Source organism: Vidua macroura, chromosome 11, assembly GCF_024509145.1.
Source record: "Vidua macroura isolate BioBank_ID:100142 chromosome 11, ASM2450914v1, whole genome shotgun sequence".
NCBI classification, from domain to species: Eukaryota; Metazoa; Chordata; class Aves; order Passeriformes; family Viduidae; genus Vidua; species Vidua macroura.
This window is the reverse complement of record NC_071581.1, coordinates 19,873,155-19,895,860: the sequence shown is the minus strand read 5'-3', so window position 1 is coordinate 19,895,860 and position 22,706 is coordinate 19,873,155. Positions and strand designations below refer to the sequence as shown.

The 22,706-nt window shown below is 39.5% G+C and overlaps 1 protein-coding gene across 1 annotated transcript in view; it reads right to left on the bottom strand.

Moving 5' to 3' along the window:
- USP10 (ubiquitin specific peptidase 10) overlaps window positions 1–22,706 on the bottom strand; it is a 47,217-nt gene that overhangs the window by 11,125 nt on the left and 13,386 nt on the right. Inside the window, exons 2-7 of the mRNA XM_053987426.1 lie at window positions 16,558–16,626; window positions 13,424–13,469; window positions 7,878–8,903; window positions 2,255–2,346; window positions 619–728; window positions 130–185 (exon numbers count right to left, since the gene is read on the bottom strand). Coding sequence (XP_053843401.1) covers window positions 130–185; window positions 619–728; window positions 2,255–2,346; window positions 7,878–8,903; window positions 13,424–13,469; window positions 16,558–16,626 — 1,399 coding nt within the window. The remainder of the gene's footprint in view (window positions 1–129; window positions 186–618; window positions 729–2,254; window positions 2,347–7,877; window positions 8,904–13,423; window positions 13,470–16,557; window positions 16,627–22,706) is intronic.

Below are 22,706 nucleotides of genomic sequence, written 5' to 3'. Positions count from 1 at the left end.
CTCAAAAAAACTGTTCTTATTGCACTTGTGAAGGAAAAAATCCAAGGTGCAACACCTCCCCCCATGCAGATCTTTACCCCAAAGGCTTCTCCCCAGCATTTTCTGCTTTGTGCCCCTGCTCCCACTCACCTTGCTTTGCTTTAGGAGGTACAGGCATATTAGTGAACTCATTCATTAAACGAACACTGAAACAGAAGGGAAGCAACTGGACATGAGCAGCAATTTAACACTTAGAAGAACAAACAATCAAATTAGATAATTGTCATTCTGACTGCTAAAACAAAACAAAATCAAAGAATATCACAGAAATCTGGGTGAAGTTCAGACATAAAAATCCACCTGATCACTGCACTGAAACCCAGGTGTTGGGCTGGTCCTTGCACCTTTCACAGTTCATTTTTGCACATTAAACACTACACAAAACTGATACTCCAAAGGCAACAGGAATTATCTTCCTTGACCATCCAAGCACTTGTAAAACACCAAAAAGGGTCACCCAAAAATACATTAAAAACTTCTGGGCACATTATCAGCTTCTAACAACAGTCATTGTTCGGTATTCCTGAATGAGTTTAGCCAGATCCCAGACTTTTATTCCTTTTTTCCCAAGCTACTTACAAACTGTCTAGCATTGGTGTGGAGGTGCACGGCCTCTGCGATTTGGAATACATTGGAATGGACTTCATTAAATGATACATTGGAGGGCAAGCAACCAAGGCTTGCAGGGTCTATGCAGTGGCATTAAGGAAATATGCAGAAAATGGCATCTGTGCATTAACCAAATATTCAGTTATATGCAAAACGATAGCAAAAACAGAGCTGTGTTTTTATTAGGTAGATCAATCCAAGAATTTAGCTGGAAAAGAGGATGAAGCTTTATCACAACGTTAACCAATAACGTACAGAAGTGGTATTAAAAAAAAACCAGCATCTTGTAACATGCAGTGATTTCACTGACATTTTAATCATGGCAAAAACTTTAATTCATGGGTAAGGAAACATTTCATCCAGGAGCAGGAGAGGAAAAGAACTTTAGAGAATTAACCATTTGAAAATTGGCAGGAGATAACCTGGAACACATTTTCTCAGAAGAATGGAAGAAACCAGCTGAAACTTAAAGGTGCTGAGTCACCCCTGCAATCAAAGCAAAACCTGCTGAGATGTGAGACATTCTGCATTGCAAAGAGTTGGAAACAACCTGGAAAACTCCAGAGTATGCTGGAAGAATAATACTCTAAAAAATCACAACTTGGTGAGAGCAGTGAATAGAAGAAATGCACTAAAAAAACGGGAGGAAAAGGGAAATGACAAAATAAGGCATCAATCTCAACAGCTGAAGAGAGAGATTAATTTGATCCCTACAGTGTGCAAAAACTGAGTAATAAATTCCAATGTAAAACTTCAAGATGGAAAAAATGGGAGCTAAGCTGTACAGTGTATATAACCAAATGAGTGCAGAACTGGCCATGTAAGATAAAAGCTTTATTTAAGGCACAGTCATTGGCCTAGAAATAGTTTATTATGATCTGTCATGATCAGTCTTGAAGTTGGTGTTAACATTTTTCACTAGCAGTGCCAGCACTAGAAGTATCCAAGCATCACCTGCAGTCAGCTCTGCTGACATGGGAGACAATTTTTATTATATTTTATTAATATCATAATATACCATGGAGGGAAGGTGCTTTCTGTTCCTCAGGGTAAAATTCATTTTTGCAGGGGAATACAACTCCAATTCATTACGAGCAAATTCATCTTCCATATGTAAGCTTGTAGTAGGATTAATTTAAATTAAATGCTGCTTTACACAGATGATAGAACAGTGACAACCTGCTCAGCACAAACCCAAATGATCCACTTAGAACTGCAAAACAAAGCCCAAGTGTAAGAACAGTTACTTCAAGTACAAAAGAGAAATAAGCATTTAAATGGATGCACAGAGTCATGGGGAAACACTGCTGGAAATCACAAGGATTTCAGTCAGGAGAAGTTACAGTTCTGAAATATTTTGACACAGGTAACAAGCTGCAAACAGGATTGCAGGGGAACCCTGCAATGATTCAAATGATGGTTCAATGATCCAAAATCCCCCAGGATTTCTGGCTGCTACACTTCAACATTTTAACCACAGGAGCAGGATCTGGGAAAACAAAACACTTTTATAAAATACTTACCAGAACATTCCAAAAAAACTCTGACAGATATAATATAAAAAATATCAACTTAAGAGCATTAATTTTTTCCCAGGGAAGGATACAGCATTGATGTAGCACCAGTTTCCTTTGTTGATCAGCCCTCGGGGTTGCAAAGACACTGGTTTATGTATTAGCCTTACATTTTCCAGTATTTCTGCAGAATGAGAAACAGTAAATTGAGCATCAACAAAACTCTCATGGCCATCAAACAAAATACCTACTGCAACATTACACAGTAATTCAAATCAGTGAACAAGATTCCCAGAACCTTCAGCACATTATTTCCACTCCATTTACCCACTGGTCACATTCCAAAGCAGACGTTTTTCTTCCACCGAAGATCCTGGGATTCAGATCAGGAGATGCTGATACAAAACTGATCACTGTCATTCCAAAGCAAGACCTACAGATTTGGATGTTTGTTTTCCTAAATCCAGATATTTTATTTATATTGCTACATAGACACATACAGAGATATAAAATGCCATTAGCTGGAATCACTTGTCACCAGTTTTATGAAGTATTTCCCACATTTTTCTGCTTTGAAGAGGGATGAAGCCAATGCAGCAGTCTCAGTTCAGAAGTTTCACCATCCACTATCTTACAACAAAATCATCTCGGTGCAAACACACAGACTGATGTGCTCTGCTCCTCAGAACACACTGTTTTATTTAACACTTCCAAAATCTACGAGATAACAGCCCTACATCATTTAATTCCTACTCTTTCCTGCTTTCAAAACCCAAGTTTAAAACTCAGAAACCACTGCACATTAGTCTGTCCCAGTTATGAAACCAAGAGCAACAAAGGGAGCTTTTCCAGGAATCCTGACCTGTTATTTAGAAATCTAAATAAGAGCTGTTTAAAGAAAATATTGGAGCTCATATACTTTAAACTTGCAAAATAAGGTGTATACAAGACAAAATACAAATTGCAAGTAAATACAGCAATTGTGTACCAGTGGGGTTATCTATTCTTAAAATAAAGGTGAGGGGCTCTAAAGCTCTTATATGCTATAAAGTGAAAAAGAGTTTGAGCTGTTCACTACAGGACTAAAGAGATGAAATAACATGATGTAGGTACAAAAGCAGAGGTAAAAAGCTGAAAGTAAGCAGAGGAGATGGCAGAACTGCAAACAAAATCCACATCCTTCTACTGCCAAGCTATCTCCCTATCTACAAGATCCTATTTCCTGCAGATAACATCAGTTCTAAGCAAACAAAATTGACCAAAAATGAAAATATTTAATTCAGTTGTCTATTACATAGAGAACATGCCACCTGAAAGAGCAGACAGCAAAGAAATGTATAATAAGGTAGCACAGATACAGAATAAGATTCCTTTCTAGTGAAGGTCAAAATATGTTATTAAATTACTGCTAAAGTAATTCAGAATGTATTGTTACAGCAGCAACATTTGAACTGTGTTCACACACAGTATTTCTGTTAACATAATTCATCATTGTTGAAAATAAGGATAAAAGTAACGGGAAAAGTTTCTATTTTTTGTGTCTATCAATAATTTTTTACATTAACTCTTTTCTTCCCCATTTTTGCATGATGCTCAATAAAGATATTAAGAGGACCTTTAGCATCCTCTTGTGGTCACAAAGCTACTTTATCAACAGGCTCCAGTGCAGCTACTGGGAGTTTTGCTTCCTTTAACAAAGACTTGGGTTTGTGTGCAGCAATTACATCCAACAGCACATTTCCAGCTCAAATACACTGTAACTAAAGAACTTTTACAGGTGTATTAGAAGAAAAATAGATTTACAACTGTAAGAAAATTTTAAAATTTCAAAACCTGTTGGAAAGCTCATGTCATCTCCCAGAAAACTTATTTCTTTTGGAGGGTACTGATTTGTGAAATGAGGAAGTGTTTAGATATTTCTGTTGGCAAACAAAAAGCATTTTGCTGAAGTTCATTCACTGGGTTTTGTTATTACAATTACCTCTCAATTTTTTTTTAACAAGGTGATTTCCTAACAAAGCAAATCCAGAGTTTAAGGCAAGAGAAGCCCCGTGGATACGGTGTCCATGCTGAAGAGATAAAGGTGGCTACAAGTTAGGAACTGAACACTTGGCTTAAGGCCCTGACTGAGAGAATACTGTCTCTGTCACTCTGATCTTTCCTCAGATCTGGACAATGCCTAAAAAAATCCCAGGACAACACTGCTGGATGACCCTAAACAAAAACATTTCCGTAAGAATGCAGTTTGAATGTACAAAAGGCTGCATTTCTGAAGGCTATAAAACCCCCAGACCCTGGATGTCTCCACAACTCCTTGCTCTAGCATTTACCTACCTTTACAATGAGAAATCTTCTACTATATAACATAGGAACACCTTTCTTACAATCTGAATTAATTTCATTTTATCACTAGCCTTGGCAGAACTGTGAATCACCATCTTCTTCCTGAATTTGCTTTGTAAATTTGGATTTATAACCATGGTCGTGCCAACAATATCATCTCAAGACAAATTAACTCTGAATATTTCATGTTTGCCCATGGTTTTAAAATCTTATTTCCATTCTTGCTGCTGCACTATGAAATTTTCCTTCAGAAGGAATGCCCAAAGACTGCCACTGCATCAAGTCCTCAACAGCAACAGCAGAATTAGTTATTTTCCATGTTTTCCACATAAATTGGTATTAACACACACTGGGGAAAAAAAAACTTTGTCTTCTTCAGCTGTACTAAAGACACTCATCAATTCTCTAGAACTTCCAGATCCTTTTCTCTAACACATCTACCATTAGTTCTTCACATTTTACTCGCATTTGGTTTCTGTTCTGGTGCCTTCCATACTTGCATTTATTGGATTCCCTTCCTTCTAATTTAAAATCATTCCAGATTTACTCAGATCTTAAAAGTTTCTGTTCTTCAATTCATCCGAAATCCTGCCTGCTATAAACAGATTTTATGGGCACTGTTACCTCCATCACCCACAGTGAAAACACTGCAAAAAAAAAAAAGGTTCAGGAAATTGTTTTAGATTCCCTCACTGCAATTTTTCCAAAGATCACCAAGAACAGTTAAAAGACTACTGAGGGAATTGGTATTTCTCCAACCACTTATTTCCTTAGCTTATTTCTAACATTATATAAGGCATTATTAATTATCAAGTTATAATTGTAGGGGACCAACTGTGAAATGTGGCAAGTAAAGCCTTGAAGAGTCATATTTTTTACCAATATCACTTACAACCTTACTATCCCTTAGACATTAATTATTAAAATGTTTGTCCTAGCATCTAAATTATGCTGTGGTGCATAATTACTACACCTGTCCCTTTCTAAACATGCAAGTGCAGCACCTGCACAGCAGATACATCTTGGACACTTGCTAAAATTACCTCTTCACTATTTGTTTCTCATCAAGACTAATATGAAATTTGTCTGTTCTATTTATTTTTTAGTCCTGATCATCTCCTTACCTTATGTAGCTTCTGTCTTTGAGGCTAAAGGAACCTCAGATCTCTGCAGGTTGAATCAAGCAGCATTAAATTATCTTCATGGTGCCCATGAATCATTAACTTCCCTTGTAGTAACTGCTGAAACTGAACTACAAACCAACAATTTGTCCCTGGAAAAGCAACTTCTCTTCTTGTGTGCTGAGCACCTGTTCTAAATACAAACTGTGCAGAAGGATCTTGGCACTGGGTTGTTTCTTAATTTTGCCTGCTAACTCAAGATACTTCAGGTGTAGAGTTTACCTTGTGTCCAGCACCTTATGGCACTTGTGGTCAAAAATTCATTCCCATTGGGATGAGCTGAAGCTGCTGAGTTCCCAGCAAATCCAACAGGAGGATCTCAACTCAGCCACAGGGAAAATAAGGAACACCCCTGACAAACACACAGACCCTCACACAGTGATGATCACTGAGGCAGGAGATTTGAAATTAAACACAGAACAGAGCAAATGATCTGTCTGGAAATCATGAACTGAAATTCTTGTAACACATTTTTGAGTGTGGGTGGATGAACAAAGCACTCAGGTACCTGTTTTCCAAACAAGACAGAGAACACTCAAGTACATATAAAGAAAATAAAGAAGAACACCTTTTTCCACAGAGCAAAGCACTGATCACATGGCATTATAATATCTTCAAGTAAACATTTTACACCAAAACCAGCAGCATCTGAATTACAGGAATTGCAGCAGTAACTCCCACCTAAATCAGCTACAATGAGCAGATGAATTCCTTTTATCTATACTCAAGATTACTCCTCTGCCCAAACAGCAAGCTAATAGTGAAGGTGCAGAAGAAAACTGGGTAAAAGTTACATTTGTGTTTTACTACACTGAAGACAAAATAAAAAGCTCTGCTCCCACCTGGTGGCAAAAAATAGTACAGAAACACTGGAAGTCTAGAAAGTTCACTTACAGCTGGAAGAACTTGGACAAGAGGAAAAACCTTTTCCATTTATGGCAAGCAATCCTAGCTTTATGATGGTCACAAAAGAGTTTTAATTTAAAAATCATTACCAAATGATTGCTTTTAAGACAGCATTCTCCATATGGGTTCATACAGATTGTAATCACCTTCTTTTATATATATATATATTTATAGTTTTAATACAGCGTTTTTGACACCTAAGTGGAAAATACACTGAAATATAAATTATTCTGACAGCTTTTCTCTCAACAGACAATTCTGAGTAATGAAACCATTGCTGAGTAAGGAGGGGAGGAGAGGCAGCCCACAACTCTGGGCACTCTGAACACCATCTCCAGGTCAGCTTCTGTTCAGAGTGGAAACCTGACTTGAAGCTGTCACTTTCAAAACAGCATTGTACCTGTAAATTAGCTTGTAGCATAAACAGCAGGACACTGCACAAAGCTTTCTCACACACTGACCACTTCAGAGATTTAAAATAATTACTTTGGTTCCAACACTGGTGAGTCAGTGACACAAAATGCACCCAAGCTGGGAGAACTTCACCATTTCTGGCTGAATCTGCACAACCAGCCTCCTGCAGTTTCTAGCATTTCCCATCAGGATCACAAATATGACAAGACCAAGAGTCAAAGCTTTTGTATCATTCATTCCCTGTCCTGATGTCCCCTCTGGACAGCTCCTTAGGGTTATTCTTGAACTGGGAACAGCTAGCATTGGTAATGGATAAAGCAATACTGTTCAGAATAGTTAACTTGGAAGGACAGACCCCTCAAGAAGCATATTAATAAATGTGATATTTCCTGAATTGAAATTTCTAAAGCAAGACCTATGTAGCCATTACACTTCAACTGCTGTTTAGTGCCCAGGAATTTCAGCTACTTTGGTATAAACGTAGTAATACTCTTCTTGTAATGGAATACTACAGAATTCTAAACACTGGATAATATAACACACCATTTTCTGAACAAACCTAATATATTCTCCTTTTCATAACAGCACACAGCCTGCTTGAAACCACAGATCACTTCCACAGACTGTTTGACAAGTTATTTGACAAGCAGCAATAGTTTCCCTGTATCTAGGATAATGACAAGGCAATGCCTGGTTGGAATGTTTACTCGGGGGGATACAAACTGGCTAATTCAAATGACATCCGTCATGCAGTGTTTGAACAGTCAGCTCATTACCAGAGGAATGTTCTCTATCAATATTGCACACTCCTGTTTACAAGCAGAGCTAATACCCTTGCAGTGTAACATCCACTCGTGTGTATTAACTATACCTGCAATCTTTATGGCTACGGGATCCTCTGAAACTGGAACAGGTCCCTCTTTGACTTCAACCTGTTTTTCAGGGACCAGAGGAGATGTGGCAGGAGGGGTATACTTAGTCTCAACATACACCACAGATGTGGAAGCAGAGGGCTTGGAATTGTGAAAAAGACTAGCCCACGATTTTGCAGGCTGATTAACAGGGACTGATCCTGCAAGCGGGACCGTTGCCTCAGTAGTAGGTGAAGCTTCCTCAGGCTTAGCTTGGTCTGAGTCAGTGCTTTCCACAGTGTGCAATTCTACCCCATTGGCAGCTGTGTCCTCACCAGAGGATTCAAGTGTTTGTCCATTAGTAACGCCAAGAGTTTCAGTAGTATCAGTACCAGCATAAGCCTGTACAACAGCTGTCCTTAGGGGGCTCTCTCTGACGGCCTCCGAGGGGAGGCAGAACTGTTCAGAATGAGCAAGGCGGCATACCTCGGGCTGCCCGGCAGTCCTGCCGGGGGCTGCGGCGCCGGGGCCGGGCTCGGCACACGCAGCTCCGGCCAGGAAGTCCACGGAGCTGGCGGGGCTGCTGCAAGTCCTCGGCGTGGCCAGGGAGGGGAGGTCTCCTGCCAGCTCCGTGTCCTCGGCGCTCAGGCTGTTGAGTCCCGCGGCCGAGGCGTGGCCGTTCACCAGCGCCTCCGGGGCAGCCACGCCGTCAGGGACATCTTCCAAGTAACTGTAGTATCCAGGGGGTCTTTTTTTCTTCTTCTTCCGCTCCCTCTGCCCAAGGCCCCCAGCCAAGGCGTCGTTTTCGGCGTTGGAGCCGCTGTCCAGAGCCAGGGTGGGGTCACTGAACTGGCAGTCAATGGAGTTGTAGTTTGCGTCGCTGAGAGCATCGTCTGGGGTTTTCTGAGCAGGTGCACAGCTGAGAATGAATTCTGGAGCCTGAGGATTCAGAGTACTCGAAATACTGTAGTCGGTGTTATTTAGGACAGATGACTGAGTCTCGATAACTTCATTAACACCAAATTCAATTCTCTGATACTCTTCCCCTGGACAAGAGAAAGCAGATCTCACTTAGAGAACCACATTGAACCAAAAAGCTACAAAAGCAAGAAAAACACTCTCCTATTTTCCCATAACTCAGAAAACAAAGTACACTGCCCAAACAAAAGGAATTCTCATTCTCAACCATGACTTTCAAAAGATCATTTTCTTAAAGACAGCAGAGCATGATTCAGGTTTTCTTAACCAGAGTTATGTAATTTCCAAATCACTGCACAGCTCCTGGACATAATCTCTATTCAATTCCCCTCATAAGAAAAACTATTGAAGTCCAGTGTATATAGGAATAACCTGCATTAAATTAATTACTGGATAATTGCCTATAAAATATGGTGGAATACTTAATTCCACGCTTTTTTCAAACCAGTCTGTTCAAATGCCAATTACAAAATCCAAGCCTTTCTTCCCTTTTTTAACTTTTCCATACGTGAGGTTTGCTTTTTGAGGGGCTGGGTTTGGTTTTTCTGGTGGGATTTATCACAACCAAAAATAACTGAAAAATACATTTATTAATTGCATGGAACACTGCAATTAAAGCTTTTGAGCTTCCAGGCTCATTTGTAACTTCTTTAAATTTAACACAAATTTATTATCATGTGAGAGTAATGATATATATGAATCCAGGCTTTTATGACACGAAATATAACATATTCCTCAACATAACTCAGCATTCAACTTGTACAGAGAAGTTGTACTGAAAACTTATGAACAGTTTTTGTGTTTTGTTTTATTGATTTATTTATTTGCCCTGGAACTAATTATTCTCATGGCAGGCTGCAGTATCACAAAATATTTTCAGTCACCAAGCTCTGCAATTTCCTGGAATTTATTTATTGTTATGATGTATGTGTGCTAAGTGGTAACACTGAGTACTTCAGCTACAACTGTTTCTGTAACTACTGAGTAAAGATATAAAATTAATGAAACGGCTTCAGGAATTTTGAAGGTAAGCTGGCATTTTAAATCTTGGCAGGTCTTTATGCTATGCATACTATGTTTCAAAGACATTACATTTTAATATTTTGGGTTTCCTCAACGATGGGGGCTAAAACACTCATTTCCAATTTTTAAGACTTCCTACAGAACCAACCAACACTAGGTATTAATTCCAAAGGAATTAACTGGATAAAACACTAAACTTTTAGGATTTTGTGCAACTTATATATTTTCAAGTACATCACAGACTCGCTACAAATGAAATGGATTATTTTTAAACACAACAAAAAGCAACCAACAATTCCCAGAAAGTAAGATATTCACACACCTAAGGAAATAATCCTCTGGGAAAACAATCTAGTAGGGAATATTTTGATATATGACTGTCAATACAGAAGTTTTGCAGTTCTGGATATTTTCTAGAAAAATCTGCTAACAAATATTTTAGTTTTAAAAATGTGAAAGGAACAATAATCTGCATTTTTTACTATCAAATGAAGAGTAACAAACATTCAATATGTGCTGAGGTCTGACTTATCCATGCAATACCAACATATTATGATTTAATGAACAAATTATAAAGATGTTAATTGCTTTTCTGCATTGATCAATTAATCTGACTAAATGAGAAGCAAACAGGTCACATCTCAACTTCAATCGTGCTGCCAGTCAGACTAAAGGAGACTTTTTAAAAACAAAAAAGGGTAGAAATTCCACACACATCTGGTTTCTCTAAATCATCTTAGGAAGAGAATGAATTTCAAATTTCTAATTTTTTCCCCTCTCCCTGTGAGAAAACGTTTTTAACACCCTGTCTGCCATTCACCAAGCACTTCTGCAATCACTGCCGAGCCATCAGCACCCAGAAGAGAGGGCTGAAGTTCCTTTTTTAAAAAATCAGCAGCCTGGAGCCAGAGAGGGGGGGAAGCTGTGCCTGAAGTGCACTGGGAGAGCTCAGGCAGCACCTCCTGCCCCAGAGGCTGGCAGTGCCACAGAGCCTGAGCTGGCTGTGCACACACAGCTCCCAGCTGCTTCAGCTGAGTGCAAATGCAAAGTTCTGGGGGCTTTAAGGGATATAAATCCACAACAAAACCATTCCTCACTAGCTCATCTGTTTCTGGAATGACTCCTCAGCTCAAGCATGAACCAAGAGCTGGTTCTTTGTACCCTTTGTTACAACAGCACAAAGCACAGGCAACAATTGGTAACATCCAATATTCCTCCAACCTTGATACAAATCAATTACTGGGCACATTTCAAGTCCCTACCAGTTCAAATAACCCAGGACTACTTCATTTCCAAAATCCAAGTTCAAGAAAATAGTAATTGCTTTAAAACAAAGAATGTGGTTTCCCTCCATGGGCAGTCAAGTCTATCAGAGGCCAAGGTAAAAGCTGTCACCTCTGTACCCCTGTCCTGCTCCCCTGTCCCCAGCAAGCTCCCAGCACTTGTGTGACCCAAAGCTAACCTGGCAAAAAACATCATCTAAGGGAGCATTTTTCCTAGTTTTGGTGAATTTATCAGTTTATTGTACTCTAAAGAATCACAAGAGCCCACTCAGGGCTAGTGGGGAGCAGAAAACAGAACACATCCCTTACAGAACATCATAGGCTGAAACCTTGCCAGGAACATAACTGATGTTGTAGCATTTAACACACAAATTAGGAAGTTACAGCTGAGCAATGAATCTTTGTACCTTACAGCAGGATTAGAATAATAAATACCAATAGCTACTGTACAGTTAGTTTGTGGAATGACTGGCAGAAGCTCATTTGCTGTAAGATTGTGTCAAGTTCATTTGAGAAAAATAAGAGGTAATTTTTTTTTCTTATTTGTTTTGACTTTCCACTTTGCTTCAGGGCATCTTTGTTTCAATCTAGTTCACAGCTCTGTTTCTGAATGGACTGGAACAGATCTCTGTGCCATGAACAACATGGCACACATATTGAAACAAGCACCAACAGATGCTCCAAGGACAGTGTATGTACAACCCCAAAATCTGTGAATGCACAGTACTAATTAGTGTGAACAGAGTTCTGCATATTAGAGCTTAAGCCATGATTTGATTACTCCTAGTAGGTGTTAACAGATATTCTGACTCTGTAATAAAGTTAAACACTGAAGATAAGTACAGAAAAAAATGAAGACTATGGGGAATGGTAACATGGTAAGTGTGTGTCATCATATATAAATATAAATATTCTGCAAAACCAAGCATTCCAGTTTAGTTTGCAGAGCTTCCTATGCAGCCATCACAGTGATAATGTGCATGCACAGTACAGTGCAAGCTTGTTAAAGACATTTTTCAAGCAAAACCTAATTTGCTGTCATTACCTAATCTCAGAGCTGGGAGGGGTTCTCTCAAGGTCTAGGAATGATCTGAAAGACATTTGTACAAACCATCTTTCTGTATGGCTTGTGAACATTAAAATCTCAGTCTGAAAGAACAAAACTCAAATCCAGTTAGACAAAGAAATATATGACTGGATGCTCCTGTCACCAACAGACAATTCACACCACATGGTCTTTATAAAGAACCTTTCTAACTCCTATTTAGAACTACTCAGGATCCTAAAACTGGTCCTGCACTAAATAAAACTCTGGAATTGTCAAAAGTGCTGCTGATCTGCTCTCAAATGAGACCTGTGATCCTTCATTCTGACTGCCTATCTTGTTTATCTTGAAAAGGAAGGCCAAAGTCTCTAAGCACAATGATCAGGTGTTCCTAAACGCTGATGTGTAGTTTGGTCCTCTTTTGAGCACTTTTGGGAAATGTTCAGACAGATACTTCCATGATTTTCCAAGGAGATCTGGAGTCATTTCCATATACATCTGTCTAAGTCTCAGCTTCCTTGCTCTCCTCTGGTTCAGGGAGCAAAGGAGCAAACCAAAAATTAATTTACCTGCAGCTTAAAATTCTGTGGAAGTTTGGTTAAAACTATCTAGATCCCCAGGCAGCTCCCACCTACCTGTTCACTTCTTGCAACTCTGAAGCAAGGTCAGATTTTAAGAGGTATGGGTTGAGGCAGAGGAAACCTGTGAGTGTTACAGCTTTAAAAGGGAAACTCTGTAATTTATTTTTAAAACAAGTCACACTTTCATCAAGAGATTTAAAAAAAAAACAAACCAGGATTCTTCAGAAAAATAGCCAAGCCAGGCAGAAACAAGAGTCAAAGGGAACACAGAACAGAGCACTGCTTGCAGAGCAGTCTTGCTGTAACTGTTAGAAAATACTCATGCTATGGCTCTTCAGCCCCCCTCATTTTCACAGCCACAGCCTACAGTGTTTCCACAGGACTCTGACTGTGTGGTAGCACAGTGAAGGAGGAATAAGATGCCCACTGTAATTAGCTGAAGTTCAATGCAGGATTTTCAAAACCTCTCACAGATATTCATTCAATGAAGTTTAAAAATCCAGGATATAACCCTGCCTAATATGTGCCTGTGTAGGTGCTGAGCAAGTTGTAACAATTGTATTTAAAGAGAGGTTACATTAAATCTCAGGAAAGTGCCAAAACCTTGAAGTTAAAAAAAAAAATAAATCTTGATTTCTTACCATCATGAAACTTACCTGTGGATTTAATACCACATGAAACTGTTTCATTGTATGGGGGGAGCTGTACAAAAAAGAAATGAAACTTATTTAAAGGCAGAGCAAATCTATGAACATTTCATGTCAGTTTCATATGAAACATCCAAATCCTTTAAAAATAACATCATCATTGAGATTTGATTTTCAGAGAGGATGCCTTGAACTCATGCTTCTATATTTATCAAATCCCACACTGCAGCTCCAGGCGTCCTTGCAGATTACCACAAGTACTGAGAGATAAAGATTATCTTGGTTACACACTACAGGCTCACCAACCTCTCAATGAATTCACCTCCCAGCATCAGAATCTTTCTTCATCCACTCATTTTAGGATGAGGAACATATCCTCTTTTTAGAAAGAGCTGAAGATAGACCAAACTGGGAAAGGATGAAACCAACTTTTGCACAGCCAACAATCACACCTAAACCTTTTGACTCTCCGCCTGCTCCAGGGTGGCCCTTGAAATGTTTCAGCTAAGGTGGATTCTTGGACACACTGATCAGCCTAAGCATAAAGTACCCAGAGCACAGAGTGAATACATCTTGTATAAACACTGCCATTGTTTCATGGACTCAGGGCTGACAGAACCCTTGCTATGGTGTAACCACAGGTGGGCAATTCCTAACCCCCCTCACCTGCCCCTAAACCTCCTGAGCAGCTCAAAGTGCAGAACTGGCAGCCATTGCCACACTGCGTGCCAGCAGCTCCTGGAGAACGTGGAACTGGTTCTGCAGTGGGAGATACAGCACTGAGGGGACAGGGCAGCTTTACGATGCTATTCTGAATAGTAACTCCAATGCTGTAACAAATAAAAGACTTCTTTATTGAGGTTTTCAATTCCCCAAGCTATAGATACTCACATATCACCTTTTAATGCACTGCAGACACTAGTGCACCAGAAGCAGCAAGAAAAATATTCCTGAAATTCCACTGCAAAAGTATATAGAAAACCCCACATGCTGTAAATCCATTTATGAACCTCAATACATCTTAATATATCATCTTTTCAAGTCAAAAATGAGAATCAGTGGGCCAAGCTCCATATTAATTTTGAACACAGATTCAGTATAATTTTAGTTAGAGCTAAAAAAACGACTCTAGATGTCTATAACAAACAGTTCATGATACACCTTGCAATCTTTGTTTTAATCCAAAGCAAAGCCTTCGGAGAATAAGAAGATTTTTAAAAAGTAGTCAGCCTCTTGGTCCCCAACATATCTCATTAATCAACAGCACTTTTGCAAAGCTGACTTGTGCCATTCAACTGGGTCATGTGAACCATCCCAGCCAACAGGTAAGAGACAGAACACGTGTCAAAAATGTCACATGTAAAAGGGACATTTTAGACAACAGAATCACAAGGTTGGAAGAGACCTTCAAGATCGAGTCCAACCCAGCCCCAACACCTGAACTCAACCCTGGCACCCAGTGCCACATCCAGGCTTTGTTAAACCCATCCAGGGATGGTGACTGCACCACCTCCCTGGGCAGACTATTCCAGAACTTTATCACTCTTTCCATGAAAAACTTTTCCCTAATATCCAACCTGTATCTCCCTTTAGCTTTAACTACTCCCTTGCCAGAGTCCCCCTTAGGTGTGTGGTTAAGGGACCTCAGAGGGACAGCAGCACATGTGGGGACTGTCCCCAGCACGACGTGTGTCAAACATCACTGCAGCATTATCATCTCTGCCTCGTCCTTCTTGAATTTCACCCTGCCTTTTTCAAACCAATTTTTTACACCAATTAGTGTAAAACTAATAAGCATCATTTTTATTTCATCATCCAGGTAATTAAAACATTGAACTGAACCAGATCAAGGGCGAACTTAAGGAACATTGCTCAACAGCTCTTTATTTTGACAGCTAACCAGTAAGTGGTACACTGAGAAAATGAAGTCACACTGGTTCTGGTGCTGCAGATTCATACTTTGAGAACAGCTTTGCACAAGTCAAGATATGACATTTTCATCATCCCCAAAGTAAGTGTTGAAAAAGCTGATGGGGGCACTTCAGGTGACACTACATGGGATGAAAATGTCCCACTGCTGTGACTGCAATTATGGTGGGAGAACAGCAGGATCATCACAGCTAACAAGAATTACCTAAAGATCTCTTCTGCTTCCCACAGACCAGAGACATAGCACTCCCCCCAAAAAAGAAGAAATGCTCTTTTTCCTTTCTGAACTTCCCTCACTCCCCACCCCACCCCATTCCCTTCGTGCCCTTTCATTGTTCAGCAGTTTATTACACTAATTATCCTTGGAAAATTAAGCTACAGGAAAGTAAGTCACATTAACAATGGTTTGTAAACTGTGACAAAAGGATTTCCCCATCTACAGCTCAAGTGCTTGTTTCCTTTATGTTGAGAGGGCAGGATGGAAGCATGACTGAAATGTTTGAATGGAAATGTCTGGAGGAAATACATGGAAATGGACCCAAAGGAAAATTATTTTTCAAGTCTGGAGATGAGGACAATGGGATAAAACTCCTCCCTATAAAGGAAAATGGTTTCAGGATTGTCTACCAAGAACTACAGAGAATAAGAGCCTACAATACTATGTGAGTATGTAATGAACTCCAACACACAAAGACAACTGTTCCCACTCTGTGGTTTTCTCTGTCACTAATTAGTTCATCATTAATGCATTTCTCAGACCTCACACACAGCCTTCTCTGTGAGCACAGCTCTGAGGGTCAGCAGTGCTCCACCTGGCCAAAAATAGTAATCCCTGTGCTTCAAAAAGCTCCCAAGACTTAGAAGCCCACCTTACAACCCAGAACTCTGCTGGGAAACTTCGCAGTATCCACCTATTAAAAAAAAAAACATCAAAACTGAGGTACAGGCTGGAAAATTCATCATCAACATCCCACCACTACTGTCAGCTAGTCCAGCTCTGAAAGATGACAAGCAGAATGTGAAATCATTAATTTATGTCTAAAAATTGACTTAATATCCACATACATGGAAAGAAGACTACTGAATAAAATTTTCAATTTGTAAATTAGCAAGCCAAGTGAATGACAAATATTTGTATTGTTGTATTTCAAATTCACACAAAGAGATGGAGCTTTCAAATGTTATTTCTAAAACAAGTTTAAAGTAGATCTTACCTCAACAGAGCATCGTGGAGTCACAAAGAACTGATTAAATTCATCAGGGCTGAACTCCCCAAAAATATACTAAAAATAAAAGAGAAGGATCTTTGTTAAAGAACTATTTGTATTCAACACAATTAATAAATTCATATTAAAATCCATTAGGATATTAGAATTCAAAGAACACCCATATGCTGGGAGTCAGAAACTCTGCCTTGCATCCCAACTCCCATCTTGGTTCCTTCCTACATCTTTAGCAAAGAACTTCAAGCTCTGAAACTGTAAGCAAAGCATTTCCCTTCAAATTCCCATTGGAGGTGATCACAAATTGCTCCTCATCCTGTGACCAGTTTAAAACCATGTTTTGGGTACAGTTGCACCAGTTCATACAAGCCCCAGGCAAAGGCTGGTTTGCCTTCTAAACTCACAAAATGAAAAAAAAACAAGAATTACTTCTCCAGAGTTCTGCTAAACTGAGGAGTTACACATGACTAAGTGTACCCAAGGGCACAAAGAACTGAAACTGCTCAGGTGTAGGAAAATACATAAAAATGATCAATTCTGTTATTCCTGTGCTTGAAACTCTCCATAGCAAACCTAAGATAAAACATATTTCCTCAGCATTATCTTCCTGCAGCTTTTCAGATACTTTGCATCTAGATACTCTCTTAAAAAAAAAAAAAAAAAAAAAAAGTACTTAACAAGACCACAAAGAAAATTCCACTAAAATGAGAAATTTAATTTACAGAAAAACAAAAGATTCCCAGTAAAAAGGCCTGAGCTGTTGGCATTTCACAGCACCTGGAAATTTCTATAAACTTCCACCTCCAACTGTAATTGACCCAAACATTCAGGACAGATATTAGGACAGAAAGAAGTTAAAGAAGGAACTGAATAAACTGACAAAACAGACAAAGAGGACTGAAAAGCACCACTCTTGGCATGTGGATAAAAGCAGGTCAGCCGGGCCCAGTACATCACAGCCCCCACTCCCATTTATCTCCCTGTTCTCCCAGGGCCATTCTGCACAATCCTCTGCTCTCCTCCCACCAGAAAAGCTTTTTCAGCAGTGCCGACTCTTGCTTGTGATAAATCCTTAGCTTGGCTCTATTGAGACACAACAAACCAGAGTGGGGGCTGAGCCAGAGAAAAGAATTCCTAGAATCTGGGAAATCATCTCTTCTGAAGTGCAGGCTGCTGCTACACACTGTACACACAATAACCCAATCACAGAATTTTTTCCCAGACTTTAGGTGGTTTATTCCAATGGAACTTGCTGTTTACATGACTCACAGCCATCTACATTCATAAATCTCAAAGCTTAACTGAAAGTCAAATTCCACAGCAATTACAAACCATCGTTTTCTTACACAGAAAGTGATTTATACACACAGCACTTTTACGTGTGGCAGAGTGTGCCCATTTTAATGGCCTTCAGGTTTTTTAAAAAACTAGTAATGTAATCTGGTTTAGACTACAAACAACCCTAACAGTCAAAACAAACTGGATCATCTGTGATTCAAAGAGTGAAACAGAAATATTTAATGCTTCAAAAACTTCTCCCTCAGCCAACTGCTGCCCACCAAAGGAGAATCCAACACCCAAACCCAACAGATGCCTAAATTGTACCCAAGCAGCTTCACAGCTCCTGGCACAGGACTCAGGCTTGGTTTATACTTTCAGTATAACCAAGGCATTTTTATTCAGCAGCATATGAACCAGAATTTAAAAAGAAGAAAATCACTTGCTCACTCATCACTAAAATTATGTTTTAGGAGGTATTTTTCATGTTGTCATACAACAGAACAAAACAACCATCTCAAGTGTAGTCTATCTAAAGTTATATAAATCCAACCCTAATTTCTCCATCTAATAATATAATACAGTCATTTCATTAACCAACATTTTTAAGCAAAGTATCACAGGCGTGGTACTTCTTTCTGAGCTTCTTTTTTAATGAGGAAACACAAGACAAAAATTGAACAAAGTGATCATTAATACTATATTAATTAACTGGTTTAATGGTGTATTCATATAAAGAAATTTGTGTCTATGTAACTCTTCCTGTGGAATATAAAATAGGACTTTAAATATTTACCAACATCTCATCCTAGTCAGACTAAAGCTCAAAAAACCCACCCCATTTGGCTTGAAATAAACAGAATTTGATCTGATTTTATTTACCAATGCTTTACACCAGAATTAAGTCACCAGTTAAAAGATCCCTGCATGATAATTGAGAGAAAAAATGTTTCCAAATAAACTTAAGCCCATAGGACTGATGCCATTAAACCTGCCCAGTTTAACCAACCCCCTCTGCCTCCAGTCAGCCTCATCTCTCTAGAAATAACTTCTGCAAGCTGGACAGAATTTTCTACCCTTTTCAAGACATAACTATGCACTCAAGTGAAAAAGAACCGTGATATCACATCCCTTGGCAATCCCTACCAAAAAAAGACAGGATTCAGGGGGGAAAAATGTATTTTAAGCAATTTGAAAGACACTGTAACTCCCTGCCTGCTGTCCATCCATCCATCCCAAGCAATCAGTGTACCTGGCACTCTACAAGTTACCTGTGTAAGAAAATACTTGTTTAGCTCTAAAACAGCATCAGCTGCAGTACTTACCCTGTACCATTAATTCAAATTTTGAAGGCTTTACAGCCTTTACTTAAATGCCCAAGTAATAAGAAATTATAAGCCAGAGCAGACTAAGATCTTATAAAAAGTAGCACACCCTTACAAGAATAACCTCATTATCAGCATGAGCTTTTGGGGTCCTACTTGTTTGTGCCCTCAAAATTACTCCCCCTAACCTCAAAATTCTCAAAGTTGCCTTCTTTTCCAAACTGACAACTAAAATCTAATGCTTGGAACATCAAAAATTTAATTAAATTACTTACTCATGATCAGCATTAATTTCTCCCCCACTCTATAAATAACATTTTAACACATGCCAGAGACACATCAGCACGTGTTAAAAGCTTGGCCAAACTCATTTCAGATGCTTTCAATTCCGATTTTAGTATTTTCAAGTGTGTAAGAAACACACACCCATTACAACTCCATGGAACTGATGGCTTTAATGCCCAGCTAACCTGCCCCACGCTGTCTCAATCCCTGATCCTGTACGTCACAACAACCTCAAGGTCCCGACCGGGGACAACAGACAGACTTCACGAGCTCCGAGGAAAAGTGGGAGTCAGACACAGACAGCTCAGGGTCAGCCCTGGAGCAGGTGAGAGATTGTGCTGTGCTGGAGATAAGCTGCTTGTCCTGCTCCATCACTGCTGTGCCAAGGCAGCAACAGCCTTTCACCTGCACCAACAACTGCACAGCCCTGAGTGAAGGGCGGGCACTGCACGTGAGCACAGAGCTCACCTGGCCCAGGCAGCACCAGCCAGGCCTATTCCATCAGTAACACAAACTCAGGGGTTCTGGCAACATAGAAACCCAAAATATTTAAAAATATTACCTGTGAAAAGCTGAGGTTTAATTAATAGCTCTACAAAGATTTTGTTTTAAGACCAAAAAAAAAAAAAATTTCTCTGACACTGTTTAACATTCAATTGCTGATTTCAAAAACTGAATTTGATTTATAGCCTCAGACAAAAATGCAACTGCTTGAAAATCACATTAAACAGTAGTCAATGGTGTCAGTGCTCACTCACATGAGCACATGGGTAAAGCTTAGGACATCCAGTCTCCAACCAAGACTGAATGTGGAAGAAAATCTAAAGAGAACACTGGGAGAAAGTTCTGAAAATTTCCAACTGTAATGAGATCCCCAGACTTACTTTTAAAGATACCTAATCCCTAAGAGGCTTAATTCAGTCCCATCTGCCCTCCCTCTCCTTTCAAACCCTCTCCACAGCCTCCGTCAGAGCTGTCTGTCTGTCCTGGGTCCTGGGAAGGAATCTTTGGTGGTTTTGGGAGCACGTATTTCACTGCTCCCTCTCCCTGGATAACTGAACTCTGCAGAGCCTGCACTGAATGTGCTCAAAGGTCCCTTAGGATGCCTCAGCCCGGGGAGCTTCATTTCTGTCACACCTTAAAAGCAGTTTCAGAACAGTATCAAAAGATCCCAGTGACCTTCCACTTGCAACTGTATAAAAAACCAGATGGGGAATAACAACCTCCTAGGGGGGAGGGCAGGGGTGTGTGGGAAGAATGAGTCTCCATGGAATTCTTGCTAAGAGGGGATGATACACAAAGGACAGCTCTACCTCTGCTACCTTTCCACTTCCTCATCAAGGCTACCAAACTTCTCCTCTGGGATGGATAAACAGCTCCAAACCCAAAACACATTGATGGAACGATTCCATTCTGCAACCCTCAGCAGCAACCCAGTCTGACCATTTACCAGAGATGTACAGTGTTAAAAAACACACTAAACTTCCCCTGATTCAACTCACGCGAGCAAACATACACCAACATAATAAAATGCTTTGCTTACACTACACAATCAAATATTTATATATTTTCCATCCAGTATCTTCCATACTGAGGTTCCATAACCAATCACTTTAAAGAGACAATTATTAACAAGGGCTGCTTTCCACCCTGGTTTTTAAACACTGGCTTCAACATACACAAGTTCTGAACTTCTGTGGGGTTTCAAATGTGAATGTCTTCTTGCAGATGTTACATGTATGAGACCAAGGATGAAAATAAAACTAACAATACTTGAATAAACCTGAAAATGAGATTGTTTTAGAGAGGACACAAGTAAAATCTTTCCCTTCCGATACTGACACTAACAACAACAAGCACATTAATTAAAGAAAAAACTGCAAAATTAAACATACTTTATGCAATTCTAAAATGGCATTTTTCTCATGAAGCTGCTGGTGACATGGGTGTTCCAGTACTTCATATTTAATTCGTTTGCCTTATTTGCACCTATCAAGATTTTTTTTGCAATAAAGTTTGGGCACTGAATGCAAAATACTGTCATACTCTTGGGACTATGAAAAAAAATAAACTACACAACTAAATGCTTAAAAATAAGCAAAGAACCAGTTAAAACTGTAGTTCTGAAATGCTTCCTGTGTGACTGAAGAGGATAAAAAAATAGCTGCATCTTGACTCTCTTCTCCAAGTTAACATTTTAAAATTACACCAATACTCTGCAGATGAGAATATTCTTAAAAGTGTAGCCTTTTTTGACATATATTTCTTCTATAATACAAGTCAGGAATATTGAATGAATGAGACTATTAAAGCTGGAACAGTGTTTCCAGCTCACTCCTGAGCCTCTGGCACCAATTTCCATGCTCAGTCTGACATGCTGCAAGGAATCAAGTTCCCTGTATTGAATCCCTGCCTCCCAACATTAATTCTCTTCAGAAAAATACTCATGTTAAACACCTTCCTTAGAGCAAATCCCAAATCCTGCTGATTGTCAGTCGCTGGTGTTTCCAGTCACAACAAAACTGGAATCAGTTTCTAACTTAATCTCTCCAATGAGATTACAGCAGTGTAACATCCAGCTGCACTCCAGGAGACTCTACAGCACTTGGAATAAATCATTTCATCAATAACATCCCCTTTACATCTTCAAGATACTATCTGCAGCTAGATTTTAACACAAATTACATAAAATGAATTAACCAAACAAATCTATCCAAGAAGATTTGTTTTCTAGCACTCAGAGATGAAAGTAAAAGTACTCATATTTCTGTGTAATAGCTCTGATCACTAGGCAACATCTTAACTATGCAGATAAAAGCAGCAGCAACAGAAATAATTCCAGTGAGGGGGAAAAGACCCCAAAGGGTTAAAATACCTGATGTGCAAGCTCTGCCCATGCTGCCTGGTTTTTGCTGTGGTCCCCCTAACCACTTTAAAAAGGAATGCTAATGTTACACCCCACTGCCTGCAATGAAATCTCCACTGGTGTTCCTGTCTAGCAGCACGAAGGCTGTCCTGGAGGAATAAAAGGAGGGTGAGTACGTGTTCCACAGCTGCTTGTCCTAGAAAAATAGGTAGAAATAGCACTGCTGCTGCATCATCATCCTGGGATCACCTGTGCTACAAGAAAGCCAGGGAAATGAAGTGTCAACTTTGGCTTTCAGAAAGCATTAACGTGGCTTTCATCTACCACCCAAGAGCTTCAGATCTTCAGTCAAACTAGTTTAAGCTGCAAATACTCCCACTTCAACT